Below are 14,041 nucleotides of genomic sequence, written 5' to 3' on the forward strand. Positions count from 1 at the left end.
TACAAAGTACAATAAACTGAAGTAGTATCCCTTTACTCAGCTCTGCTGCTATTATAACACAAAAATCCCAGACAAATGAAGTGAATGCTGATGTTTGATGAACTGGTTTTGGCTCATAGACCACACATAATTTGCTTTAGGACAATACTTACATCTAGTTAGTTCCTGAGTTCATTGTTGTTTATTTTCTGCATTGTTTTTAATCTTAAAACAAGCATTTTATTTTTCTTATGATTTTGTGAATCAGAAATGGGGGGGGGTAGATTTGGTGGTTCATGTCTGATTCACATGAAGTTGGTTTCGGCAGCTGGAGCTGGAGTATCTACTTCCAAGATGGTTTCTTCACTCACCTATCTAGTTTCTCAGTGTTCCTTGGTTTCTCTCTTTCTTTCCCCAAATGAGTTTGTTTGTTTGTTTGTTTGTTTGTTTGTTTTTGTTTTTCCTCTTTCCTGTAGAAACTCTCCATAATATATTTGGGCTTCCTTATAGCATTATTATTTCAAAGCGGTAGTGTCAAATCTTTTTTTTTTTTTTAATTTGATAGGACAGATATTCAGAGGGAAGAAGCATGGGGGAGAGAGAGACAGACAGACAAACTAAGAGTGATACCTGCTTTGCTACTCATGAAGCTCCCCCCATAAGTAGGGACTGGGGGCTTGAACTTGGGTACTTGCACATTGTAGCATGTTCACTCTACCAAGTGTGCACCTGATACCACCAGCCTCCTAACTCTTGTCTTTTTGAGGAACTGCCAGATTGCTTCCAGAGTTGCTGTACCATTTTACATTTCATCTATATTGTACGAGAGTTCTGATTTTCCCACATTTTTGCTGTCTTTTATTTATTATACTCATCTTAGTGAATGTCAGTTCTCAGGTTATTTCTTTTCTATGTAATATCTCTGTAGATATGACCCTGTGCTCAGCTCTTAGAGATCTGATTATGCTTAATTATTAAGTATGGATAAGACGTTGTCATTGAATCTCTGTCCTCCAGTTAAATGTGTAGATTTGTAAACTTTACTTCTTTGCTGCTTAGTTTAGTATAGCACAGTGGCTTGGTAGAAAATTTTATTAATTTTGGGCTTGTGTATTTAGAGTTATTATAGTTTTTTAATCTTGGTATTACAGAACAGTCTTCTGTTTCTGTTTTTAAATTTTGAAATACTATTTATTTATTTCGTTACTTATTTTACCAGACCACTGTTCAGCTGTGGCTTATAGTGGTGCCAAATGATGTAGTTTCTGTTTGTGCCATGTTGTCCTTTGTGTAAACTATTGGTTGAATCTGAGTTTTTAGGTTACTTGTAGAGCTGGATGTAAAAGGAGAATTAGTATTTTTTTAATCTATATGTATATCTGTAGAGCTTGATATAGAGTCAGATTCTTCTTTATTTATCTATTATATCTACTCTTCATTTTTGCAGAAACTCCAGCCAGGAACCACGGTCTACACTATCTAGCACAATTCAGAGACCACAACTAGGTCCCACAGCTAATTTACCCCTGGATATGGGCACAGGGCAGCTGGCACCCAGGTGAGACATGGTGGAATAGTGATTCACTGAACAGTGGCTAGCTCAGAGACTGGTCATCTGCAATCTCATTTTCCTTAGCTTAATGTTTTATTAGGTAAATAATGATGTACAAACATGGTTGCATAAGTAATTAAAAAAAAATTTCCTTTTTTTTTTTTTTTGCCACCAGGATTATTTCTGGGACCAATGCTGGCACTACAAATCCGCCATTCCCAGTGGCCTTTTTTTTTTTTTTTTTTGTTAAATTCATGTATTTTATTATCTTTATTTATTTAATAGAAACAGCCAGAAATTGAGATGGGGCGATATTGAGAAGAGAGACAGACACCTGCAGACTTGCTTCACCACTCGTGAAGTTCTCCCCCTGCTGGTGGAGACCAGGGACTCGAACCTGGGTCCCTGAACATTGTAATGTGTGTGCTCAACCAGGTGTACCACCACCCAGCCCCAGTGGCCATTTTTTTCCCCATTATTTTTTCTTGCTATTTTATTTGATAGGACAGAGAGAAATTGAGAGGGGAGAGGGAGATAGGAAGAGAGAAAGACACGTGTAGACCTGCTGCTTTGTTCAAGAAGCATCACCACTGCAAGTGGGAGCTGGGGCTGGAACCCAGGTCTTTGCACATGGTAATATGTACACTTAACTGGATGTGCTACGCCCCCCTCAGTGCAATTTTTTTTACCACTTTATTAGGGTTGGGGTAATGATTTATAGTTACTGACAATGGTGATTCCTCCCCCCCCCCATTTTTTTTTTTAAATCCTTTTCCTGCATCCTTTTAGAAAATTTTTCATTTTCTCTGTTTCTCTCCTTACTGATCTTCAACATTTAGGCAACAACAACCAGAATTAGATGTGGTACCAGGAAGAGATGGACTGGCAGGCTACAATCATTCCCAGGTGAGTAAGCCTTTTTTGAAGAAGACAGAAATGTCTCCCTGGATCTGGGGGAGGTAGTGTAGCTGTTAGAGCACATGCCTTCCATGTATGAGACCCTAGATTAGATCCTGAAACCTCATAACAACAGGAAAAACAGAAACACATAGAGAAACTTTTTTTAAAATTTTATTTATTTATTCCCTTTTGTTGCCCTTGTTGTTTTATTGTTGTAGTTATTATTGTTGTTGTCGTCGTTGTTGGATAGGACAGAGAGAAATGGAGAGAGGAGGGGAAGACAGAGAAGAGGAGAGAAAGATAGACACCTGCAAACCTGCTTCACCGCCTGTGAAGTGACTCCCCTGCAGGTGGGAGAGAGACTTGTTTTTGGCTCACGCAATAGAGCACATATCCATTTCCAAGGTCCTAGATTTGAGCCCTGATGCCACATGGGAGCACCACAGACAGCACAAGACCTCCACAAACAGCAGAGTAGTACTGTGGTGTGGCTCTCGGAAAAAAGAGGAATAAAAAAATTAGTGTGGGCGGTAGGGTTGCAGTTGTGAGATGCTGAGTTTGTCTACCAGTGTGAACAAACAAAAAACTGCTGGTGTATTGCACCAAAGTAAAGGACTCGGGTGGGGGTAGGGTTCAGATCCTGGAACATGATGGCAGAGGAAGACCTAGGTGGGGGATCAGAGTGTTATGTGAAAAGCTGAGAAATGTTACACATTTACCAACTACTGTATTTTACTGTTGACTATGAACACTAATCCTCCCAATAAAGGTGGGGGGGGGGGGCCTAAATTGATAGAGTAGTGTTGTTGCCTCTTTCACCAAAAAAAAAAAAAAAAAAAAAAGTCTTCTAGTACCATTAGAATGTACGTATATATTTTAGAGTTATTGAATTATAATGTTAAACCTTTCATGGTTGTTTTTTATCATTGTGCTCCATAGGTTTCTGTTCAGTCTGTAACAACCACTGGGCCAGAACATAGTAAAGCCCTTGAGAAGTCAGATGGTCTATTTACCCAGGATAGAGACCCAAGATTTTCAGAAATCTACTCCAGTATTAATGCAGGTATGTTTCTTTCTCATTCTCCTTTTAAATTCTTAGATAATTTCTGATTGGCCTATAGTTGTCCCAAACATTGATCTTCCAGCATACTTCACATAATGGTAACACCACATGAGTAAGTAGGAACTGGCTGACCCTTGACTGCCCTCCCCCCACTCCGTTTGGTCCACAGATCAAAGTAAAGGCATCTCCTCCAGCACTGTCCCTGCCACCCAACAGCTATTCTCCCAGGGCAGCACATTCCCTTCTACCCCCCGGTCGGCAGAGAATTTCAGGTGAGCCCCACGTGTGTGTGCTGTTGTACATGGCAACTAAGGGATTTACTTGCTCAGCCCATATCTATTCCTCCCAGCTTTCTCTTGGTAATTGCAGACAAAGCAATGGAATTCTAAGTACAAAGATGATGCAAGCTGCTTTTTTCCGTACCTGTCCTACTTCCCGTGGTCTTAGGTTCCATCTCTGTGTGTCCTGAAACTGTCGGTCTTTTCTAAATTCTCTCAGCAAGTTTCCTTTAACCCTAGGGATATCAAGGGAATCTAAGAATATCACCAGATTGTCCTGTGATCCCTAGATTTTGTGGTAAGCCCACTCTTTTAAATCCTTTACCTCACTGTTGTTCCCTTTTAGAAACAGTGGTCTGGCCCCTTCTGTAACCATCGTTCAGCCAACAGCTTCCGCCGGGCAGATGTTGGCCCAGATTTCCCGACACTCCAACCCCCCACAGGGAGCGGCCCCAGCTTGGACCCCTAGTACACGCCCCGGCTTTTCTGCCCAGGTAAAGCTTCTCCTCTGTTCTATGTTGGAGTTATATTGGTTTAGTTCCTTATTTGGACTTTTTCATATGTAAAATAAGTAGTGTCTGTTTTAACTACCCAATCCCCCAAAGAGACCTTTTTACTTTTAGCAATAGTTAGATCATTAAACACCATAGGTGATCCAAAAACCTCAGAGTAATTTTACTTATTCACTTAAAATCAGAATTGCTTATAAAGAATATCTTGAACAGATTTAATTTTCAAATCTGTTCAGGAGGAAATTATAAGACATTTGGTTAAGGGTACAAATATAGGAACAAAGGATATTTACACTAAATATCTATCTATCTATTTATTTACACTAAATATCTGTCTTAAAAAATCTAAACATTATCATATATATATTTATATTAAATACCAAATGTACTCAATATAAAGCAAATAGTCTTTGTACATTAACATATGCTTGGGTTGCAAAAGTAAATTAAAAAGCTAACAGTAAGAGTAAATTCTGGACAGGTACTTTGATCTCATTGGTATATATATATATATATATATATATATATATATATATATATATATATCGCTTAGGAAGTAAAACTTGTAATTATCTAAAATGTTAACCATGGTTTTTTGATAGTAGAATGATTTTTTTTTTTATTTTCTTTTGGGGGGGCCACAACTCACTTAGTTAAATACACATAGTACTGAGTGCAAGGACCTGCTTCTCACCTGTAAGGGGGAACTTCAGTGAAGCAGGCCAGTGTGTGTCTATCATTCTCTCTTCCTCTTTCTCTTTGTAAATTATCTTTATTTGGTAGAGACAGTCAAAAATCAAGAGGAAATAGGAGATAGTGAGGAAGAGAGGCACCTGCAGCCCTGCTTCACCACTTGTGAAGCTATCCCCCTGCAGGTGGGAAGCTGGAGCTTGAACCTGGGTCTCTGCATATGTAACGTGTGCACTCAGCTGGGTACGCCACCACCTGATCCCCTCTCTCCCTCTCTAATCTCCTTTTCCTCTCAGTTTCTCTCTGTCCTATCCAATAAAATAGAAAAAATGGTCCCCAGGAGCAGAAGATTCATAGTGCCAGCAGAGAGTCCCAGCAATAACACTGGAGACAAAAAAAAAAATTCTTTCACTTTCCAAATATTTTACAGTACATATACACTGTTATTATGCTGAAATAAATTTAGTTACTCAAAAAAAGACACAAGTAGGAACAAATGCAGTACAGACTAAATAATAAAATGACATAAAGCATTTTGTATGAAAAAACTGATTATTAATACCTCTAGTTTTATATACATGCATGTATATACACTTCATAAAATACTTTTATTCAAGTAATTTTCACTTAATTCTTATAATTCTTGATCTTTTATACTTTTTCAAAGTTACCTAGAAGTAGTGTCAAGGGAGATTGGGCATTAATTGGAAGAAGTATACAGTAGGAAATACATGGTGAGCTTGGCTCATAAGTATTTAGTGAGTGAGAGTGTATATGTAATAATGCTAATGTTTTGTTTGTTTTCCTTTTTCCTTTCTGTTTTAGCAGATATCTACCCAAGCTACAGCCAAGACTCGTTCTCAGTTTGGTGTGGGCAATTTTCAGGCTCCATCCTCCTTCAGTCCCATGTCACTCCCTGGTGCTTCCACTACGTCACCGGGTACTGCTGCCTACCCTAGTCTCACAAATCGTGGATCCAACTTTGGTGAGTCCAGACCCAAAGGACAAGATTGCAGTGCTAAAGAGAAAGGAGTTGATAGTTAAAACAATCTGCTTGTTGTCCTTGGTACACTGACTTTATTATGGGGAACTGCAAGGTGGCAATCTATTTGGAATTAAAATTCAACCACATGAAAAGGACCTTAGCACATCTAACACAAAGCATGGATAGTACAGTTAATTTGGTGATATGCACATTTAATGTAATTAATTTAATATGCAAATGAGTATCAACATGTAATCAGTGGTAAAGTATGTATTTCACATGTCTGAGGCCCTGGGTTTGATCCCTGGCATCACACATAGAAAAGGCAAGGAATGGATAAGCAAAGGATTTTTTTTCTTATTTTATTTTATTTATGAAAAGGAAACACTGACAAAACCATAGAATAAGAGGTTCCCATCACCTGAACTCTGTATCCTATCTCCTCCCTTGATAGTTTTCCTATTCTTTATCCCTCTGGGAATATGGACCCAAGGTCATTGTGGGATGCAGAAGGTGGAAGGTCTGGCTTCTGTAATTGCTTCCCTGCTGACAATGGGCGTTGCCAGGTCAATCCATACTCCCAGCCTGCCTCTCTCTTTCCCTAGTGGGGTGGGATTCTGGGGAATCGGAGCTACACGAGATATTGGTGGGGTTGTCTGTCCAGGGAAGTCTGGTTGGTATCCTGCTAGCATCTGGAACCTGGTGGCTGAAAAGAGAGTTAACAAACAAATTGTTGACTAATCATGAACCTAAAGGCTGGAAGAGTGCAGATGAAGAATGGGGGGAGGGGTCCTCCGTTCTGTAGATAGCTAGTAGGCATTTTTGTTTACATTCCAAAGGGCCTGTGGCTATACTAGTTGTTTTTCTTTTCTTTTTTTTTTTTTTTCCTTGAGCCTGAAATCTAATATGCAGATAGATCCAACTTATTGTCTGGGGAGATGATGTTATGGCTCGAACAAGGACCAGAAAGCTGGATCAGGGAAGAGAGTACCTCCCAAATATAGGGAAGGGGTATAAATATTGTTGACTGTAAACCCCATTGATGTGATCTGGGGCCCATATTCAGCTTAGGAGCCTATGTGACCTCCGCATCCCTGTAGATCTGAGCTCACATTCTGTGGTCATGAGTAGGAACATTCCAGGCTGCTCCAATATCAGGACCCATCTTCCTCAGGTGGAAGATAGAGTATGTTGTCCAGCCTCCCTTCGGAGGATGGAACATTCTCTACCGTTGTTGATCCACATTGAGGGCAAGGTCCTATGGGGGCCCACAAAGGGGTCTATTGTATTGTTCCTGATAGAGATGACTGGAAACAATGTAGAGAGGGGTTTATTTGAGGCCTAGGCCCATCATGTCTGTTTGGGAATCTCAGGACTCCACAACTAGGGCCCCAGCTGATGGAGTGGCCTGATAGTAACTAAAGAGTCATCATTAAAGTATGCCAGTCTCTTATCCTTATTCAGCTTTTGCAGTCCTTGCTTTGATAAGGTTAGCTTTGGAGTGAGTGAGGGAAGTAAGTGTAATAGGAAGTAGGTGAGGAGGGTATCTAAGTCTAAGTAGACACTATTTCATTATGAACTTGATACTGACTCACTGCAGACTATTGCGTACTTTTGCTTTCAGGTATATATTTTGTCCTAATTTATGGATACATGTGAACATAGCTCTATCTCACGGGACCTGGTCTATATCTAGGTTTTGAGACTTTGTTAGGAATTGAACCACCTATGAAAGGAAAGGTCTTACCTGAGTAATGAGGCTGAAGGGTTGACATTCCATACCTGACGTCTCTGGACAGTCTGAAGTGAAGCATGCTGAGGGTGGCACTTGTTGCGTTGATTAGGTTGAGATTGGCAGATGCAATATCTTTTGGTATGAATTGAGAGAAGCATGCAGGAAAGTGAGCCCCGCCCTAGAGGTTCCAGGACTGGGGGAAATATAGGCTCTAAAGAGGAAGTGGGAGGACCTTGCTATCTTAATGTTTAAGAAGACAATAGTTACTGCTATAATCACATTATTTGGCAATTGGGTTAACTTTGAAATAGCCCATTGTTAGGATTTGCTGTATCATACACAATATCACCATGATTTATGTCCTTTGACATTATTTGTATATAGCTGTGCCACCAGTTGCTTCTGTTCTCCCTGGTCTAAGCTTTTTTTTTTTTTTAACCAGTTGTACATATTTTATTTTTCTTTCCTTTCTTTTTTTAAAATTTCTTTATTGGGGAATTAATGTTTTACATTCAACAGTAAATACAGTAGTTTGTACATGGATAATATTTCTCAGTTTTCCATATAACAATACAACCCCCACTAGGTCCTCTGTCATCCTTCTTGGACCTGTATTCTTTGGTAGAATACACCAATTCCAGTTGGTCTAAGCTTTTAAGAGAGTCAACATATCAAAGACTCAGCCTGTGCTCTGTGCATTAAAAAGTTTGAAACATTCAATCAGTTTTTCCCTTCTCATATTAATTAAATAGTGATTTATATAATTACAAATTAATAGTAGTGTACATCATAAACACCATTCCCACCACCAAAAGACTCAACTTCTGTTGATGAGTGGGATCATCCCATACTCATTTTTATCTTTCTGATTTAGCTCACTTAACATAATTCCTTCTAGCTCCATCCAAGATGGGTCAGAGAAGGTGGGTTCATTATTCTTAATAGCTGCATAGTATTCCATTGTATATATATATACCACAGCTTTCTCAGCCACTCATCTGTTGTTGGGCACCTGGGTGGCTTCCAGGTTTTAGCTGTTAGGAATTGTACTGCTATGAACATAGGTGTACACATATCTTTTTGGTTTGGTGTTATGGAGTCCTTGAGGTATATCCCTAGGAGAGGAATTACTGGGTCATATGGAAGGTCCATGTCTAGCCTTGTGAGAGTTCTCCAGACTGCTCTCCACAGAGGCTGGACCAGTTTACATTCCCACCAGCAGTGCAGAAGGATTCCTCTGTCCACACAGCCTCTCCAGCATTTGTTGCTGCTGTCCTTTTTGATGTATGCCATTCTCACAGGGGTGAGGTGGTATCTCAGTGTTGTCTTTATTTGCATTTCCCTGACAATCAGTGACTTGGAGCAATTTTCCATGTATTTTTTACCCTTTTGGATCTCTTCTGTAATAAATGTTCTGTTCATATCTTCTGCCCATATTTGGATGGGGTCATTTGCTTTTTTTGTTGCTGTTTGCTGAGCTCTTTGTATGTTTTGGTTATTAGACTCTTGTCTGATGTATGGCATTTAAAGATCTTCTCCCGTTCTGTGAGGTGTCTCTTTGTTTGTGTGATAGTTTCTTTGGCTGTGCAGAAGCTTTTCAATTTGATGTAGTCCCATTGATTTGTTTCTGTCTTAGTCTTCCTTGCAGTTGAGTTTGTATCATCAAAGATGTCCTTGAGGTTTAGGTAGGAAAGTGTTCCACCAATGTTTTCCTCTAAGTATTTGATAGTTTCTGGTCTAACATCCAGGTCCTTGATCCATTTGGAGTTGATTTTTGTTTCTGGTGAGGTAAAGTGTTTCAGTTTCATTCTTCTGCATGTTTCAACCCAGTTTTCCCAGCACCATTTATTGAAGAGAGCTTTCTTTCTCCACTTAATACTTTGGGCCCCCTTATCAAAGATTAGATGTCCAGAGCAAAGGATTTTTTGGAAGGCCTACTAAGAACAGAACTATTACTTTAGGACTGATTTTTGAAATAGAAAAGGCATTAAAAGGCAGAAAAAAAACTATGTAAAATTAATGACTTGCATACATTTATATGCTAGGTCATCTTCAGTAGAGTTAGATTGAAGTTGTGTGTTCTTCTTTCCTGTATTTCTAGCTCCAGAGACTGGACAGACTGCAGCACAATTCCAGACACGAACAACAGAGAATGTGGGTGTCTGGCCACAGTGGCAGGGCCAGCAGCCCCATCATCGATCAAGTTCTAATGAGCAACATGTTCAACAACCATCAGCACAGCAAACTGGTCAACCTGAGGTCTTCCAGGTAAGAGGGTTAAAAGATTTCATAAAATGAAAAATTGGGAGAGAAAGGGTTATATAGCAGAGACAGCAGTATACAAGGATTGAGGTCTTTGGTTGTAGGCATATGGGAGAAGACAGAGTGGGGACATGCTAGGGAAATATTATTGATTGGAAAGATTGTTAAGTTAGTGCAGACTTAGTGTTCTGTAACTACATCATCACTGTTGTGAAGAAATATTTGAAGGTATCAAAGAAAGTGACTTTAGCCCATTCAAGGAGAACCATCTCCCCATTTCCCAATAATTATAATAATTACAGATTATAATTATGAAGGTCTACTAACATAAGTCCCATGGGGACTAAAGAATGAATAAATAGATTCATCTTATGTGGGGCAAAAGAAGAACTAATTTAAGATACATTTGAAAGAAAGCAAAACAAGTTTTAGGTATAAAACAATTAGAATGAGGGAGTTGGGTGGTAGCGCAGTGGGTTAAGTGCATGCACATGACGCAAAGAGCAAGGACCGGCGTGAGGATCCCGGTTCGAGCCCCCGGCTCCCCACCTGCAGGGGAGTCGCTTCACAAGCGGTGAAGCAGGTCTACAGGTGTATATCTTTCTTTCCCCCTCTCTGTCTTCCCCTCCTCTCTCCATTTCTCTCTGTCCTATCCAACAATGACAACAACAACAATAACTACAACAATAAAACAAGGGCAACAAAAGAGAACAGATAAATATTTTTTAAAAATTAATTAAAAAAAAGAAAAGAAGAATGAGAAATACTCTGTGTATGAAATATGGTAATTAAACATTTCTCCCATAAGATACTGAGGTCTAAAAAGAGGAGATGTGGAATCATAGGAAGAAGATAGTAGGAAAGGGGCAGGACTAAGAAAAAAGACTGTCATGTAAAGGAGTCAGAGAGCAATGAGTTAGGAAGGCTAAGAGCTCAGCACAGCAGAGACTCAGGCCAGGAGTTCAGGGGGTTGATAGGGACCTCAGAAAATATAAAACATTGAGGTATATGACCAAAATCTATACTTTTTCTCTTATTAGGAGATGCTATCCATGCTGGGAGAACAGAGCAACAGCTACAACAATGAAGAATTTCCTGATCTGACTATGTTTCCCTCCTTTTCAGAATAGAACTATTGGGGTGAGGACAAGGGGTGGGGGAGAAAAATCAGTGTTTGTTTTTAAAAAGCAAATCTTTCTGTAAACAGAATAAAAGTTCCTCTCCCTTCCCTTCCCTCACCCCTAATGTTTACCCCTTTCCCTTTCCCTCCTGCCTCTCTGGCATGGCATTTATAGAAATGAACTGAGTCTTCAAGGATTTGAGAACTTTTCAAAAGATTAGGGGTTGAGTAAGACTAAGAACATCTTTCCTTACGTCCTGTGATAAGAAGCTTGTACAGATATGATTTGTGCTAAAGTGAAGGGGCAAGTTAGAGAACTCGGCACCATTATTTGCCTTGGATACAGTGGCTTGGTTTTCAAAGAAATTTTGAGTAAGATGGGAGAGAGAGATGTTCTCATATTTGAGGACCATGAAACATGTTAGGTATATTGGGAACTTTAAAAAATGAACTTGGGCTCTTCTGCTGCCTGTAAGCAGTTCCTCTGGAAAGAAAAAATGTGAGTGAGGAAGTGAGAAAGAATGTGTGTGTCTGTGTATGTGTGCTTTTGTTTGTTTGTTTCTCCCATTTTGGGAATTATGCAAAATGTGTCCCAGATTTTATCTTTATTATTTCTGTGTGTTTTTCAAAGAGTCATAGTTCAGTCTGCTACTTAATTCCCACTTAGTATTGCAGCCAAGGAGTATTTAAGTACATGTCTTTACTGTCAGCAAGCATACAAAGTGTGTCAATATGGCTGATCTCTTGTTGAACATACATTGTGATAAAGCTGGGCAGTTCCTGCTTTTGGTGCTCTCAGCTTATATAGAACATCTGCAAACATTACAGATGTAGGCTGGCAAGATAAACATTTTCAAAAACCCCAGATATGGCCTTATGGGTAATGCTGCATTTCTTGGTCAGAATCACATACAATGTATGTTCTCTAGAGGTTATTGCCACATGGAAACTCAACTTCTTGGATCAACAGTCCTGTTGAAAATCCTCACTGCTGGAGTTTAAGCCAAATATCAAGCCTTCATGTAAAGTAGCTACTTTAATCTGATTCTCAAAGTATCCTGTACTTGTACAAGTATTCCTTGGCAAGAAATAGATTTAGGTCACTCCTGGTTCTGTAGTTTTTCTTTGCTTAGTCTCCAATCTTGAGATTGGATTTGCAAATGTAATAAAAGTATGTGATAGATGGGTTCTGGGCTCCCATCTTGACAGGGTCATATAGGTATGAACTATAGCCATATAAATATAGATACAGGTTACTACTCTCACTTCACCTTCCTCAGGTAACAATCACATCTATCAGCCTTTTTTGTTTTGTTTGGTTCTTAATTGGCTCAGGCCAGAATCTTAAGTACAATTCTGAATTAATAAGGAGAAGTCATATTAAATGTAGCCATAGGGGACTGAAGAGCACAGATGGCCTTAGAGAGGCTGAGAGAATGTCGTTATGTGTTTCCCTCCCTTTTGTCTCCAATCTGGTGCCAGGTTGTAGAGTGGAAAAGGAGACAGTTTATTTTTTTATTCTATGTGCACACATACAGTATATACATATATATATATATATATTTATATCACAATTTACAAAACCAAAAAGTTGAGTTTCCAATGCAATCCTTGTTTTTTAGTAATCAACTGTTTTAAATGTGATCAGGACTATAATATTGTACAGTTATTATTGGACTTTGGGAGGGTGGGCAGGGAAGGGAGAAGATGCTCTGGGGGGTTTTGTTTCTGCATTTCCTTCAGGGTTTTATTTTTGATTGCTTTGTTTTGTTTCTTGTTGGCCATTTCTGTACTGCTAGCATTTATGCTGGGCAGCGACAAAAATAATGACATGTAGCAAAGATTTTAAAACAAAATATTTTTCCTTTTGTAAACTTCCTTGTGTTGTGTGATGTTGTTTGCGCCTTTATTATCTCTTTACAGCTCCAAAACTACCAACACTACAACTAGTTGAATCCATAGCTCCAGCCCCATATATAACATAAAGCACAGTATGTTTCTGATTTCAGGAATCAGATATCACAGGACTCTAATCACTCAGAACCTCTTTTCTTTAGTTGTCCTCCTGATCCTGACTCACACAATCTTAGTAAAATCAGCAGTGTCACATCTGACCATGGGGTTTCAGAGGGGGGGAGGGGTACCCAAAGACTCAGAAGAAGGGTGGTGGGGAGAGTTAGGAACAAGGACTGGCAGGGCACATCTAAAGTCTCTCTAGATGTAGGTCCACTTCTTTTAGGTTAAAAGGAATTGGGAGTGGGAAAATTTGATGTATTCAGACCTGGACCTGGTTTCCCTCTTAGATCAACATGGGTTTATTAGCAAATCTTTAAAAAAAAAAAATCCATAGGCATAAGCCCATGTTCTTCAGGGTCTGTATAATCCAGCTAAAAATTGAATCTAGATCCCATGTGTTATCTTTTCTACTTCTAAGACCCTCTCTTCCTTTACCCCTGTACCAGTTTATGGAAGAAAATGGAGTTTAGGGGTGTGGTGTAGGGGCTGAACTAGACTCATCATCACATGCTTGGATATTGGAGAAATATGTAGAGCTCATATGACTGATCATTGAAGCACAAAAAGTCACATGTTAGTCCCTACATGCTTATGGCATTGATTAAAGTGCTGTCCTAAATAACCAGGAATGCTGGTTGTATTTACTTTTAGAACTGATTTCATCTGGGCATGTCCTTGCTCAGCAAAACATTCCTAAGCTGGGAAGTTCAATTCACAGCCAACAAACATAAAATACAAATGATCCTGAACCCATGACTTCCCCTACATATTCTTTTGGCATTTTGTGTTTATTCCCTTATCCCTGATGTGACGATCAAACACAAATTTGAAGGCTGAGGCTTTGAAGTTGGAGAGATGGGTAATGATAAGAAAAGATAAAGTTCTGAGACCAGGCAGTGGCACATCAGGTTAAGCACACACATTACAGTGTGCAAGAACTCAGGTTCAA

At 39.3% G+C, this 14,041-nt stretch overlaps 1 protein-coding gene across 1 annotated transcript in view; it reads left to right on the plus strand.

The window, feature by feature from the left end:
• Positions 1-12,950, plus strand: part of ARNT (aryl hydrocarbon receptor nuclear translocator) — an 85,218-nt gene extending 72,268 nt beyond the window's left edge. Inside the window, exons 15-22 of the mRNA XM_060201749.1 lie at positions 1,427-1,537; positions 2,371-2,437; positions 3,371-3,494; positions 3,664-3,766; positions 4,119-4,266; positions 5,800-5,959; positions 9,796-9,962; positions 10,997-12,950. Coding sequence (XP_060057732.1) covers positions 1,427-1,537; positions 2,371-2,437; positions 3,371-3,494; positions 3,664-3,766; positions 4,119-4,266; positions 5,800-5,959; positions 9,796-9,962; positions 10,997-11,086 — 970 coding nt within the window. The 3' untranslated portion in view covers positions 11,087-12,950. The remainder of the gene's footprint in view (positions 1-1,426; positions 1,538-2,370; positions 2,438-3,370; positions 3,495-3,663; positions 3,767-4,118; positions 4,267-5,799; positions 5,960-9,795; positions 9,963-10,996) is intronic.
• The last annotated feature ends 1,091 nt before the right edge of the window (positions 12,951-14,041 follow it).

This window comes from Erinaceus europaeus, chromosome 11 (genome assembly GCF_950295315.1).
Source record: "Erinaceus europaeus chromosome 11, mEriEur2.1, whole genome shotgun sequence".
NCBI lineage: Eukaryota > Metazoa > Chordata > Mammalia > Eulipotyphla > Erinaceidae > Erinaceus > Erinaceus europaeus.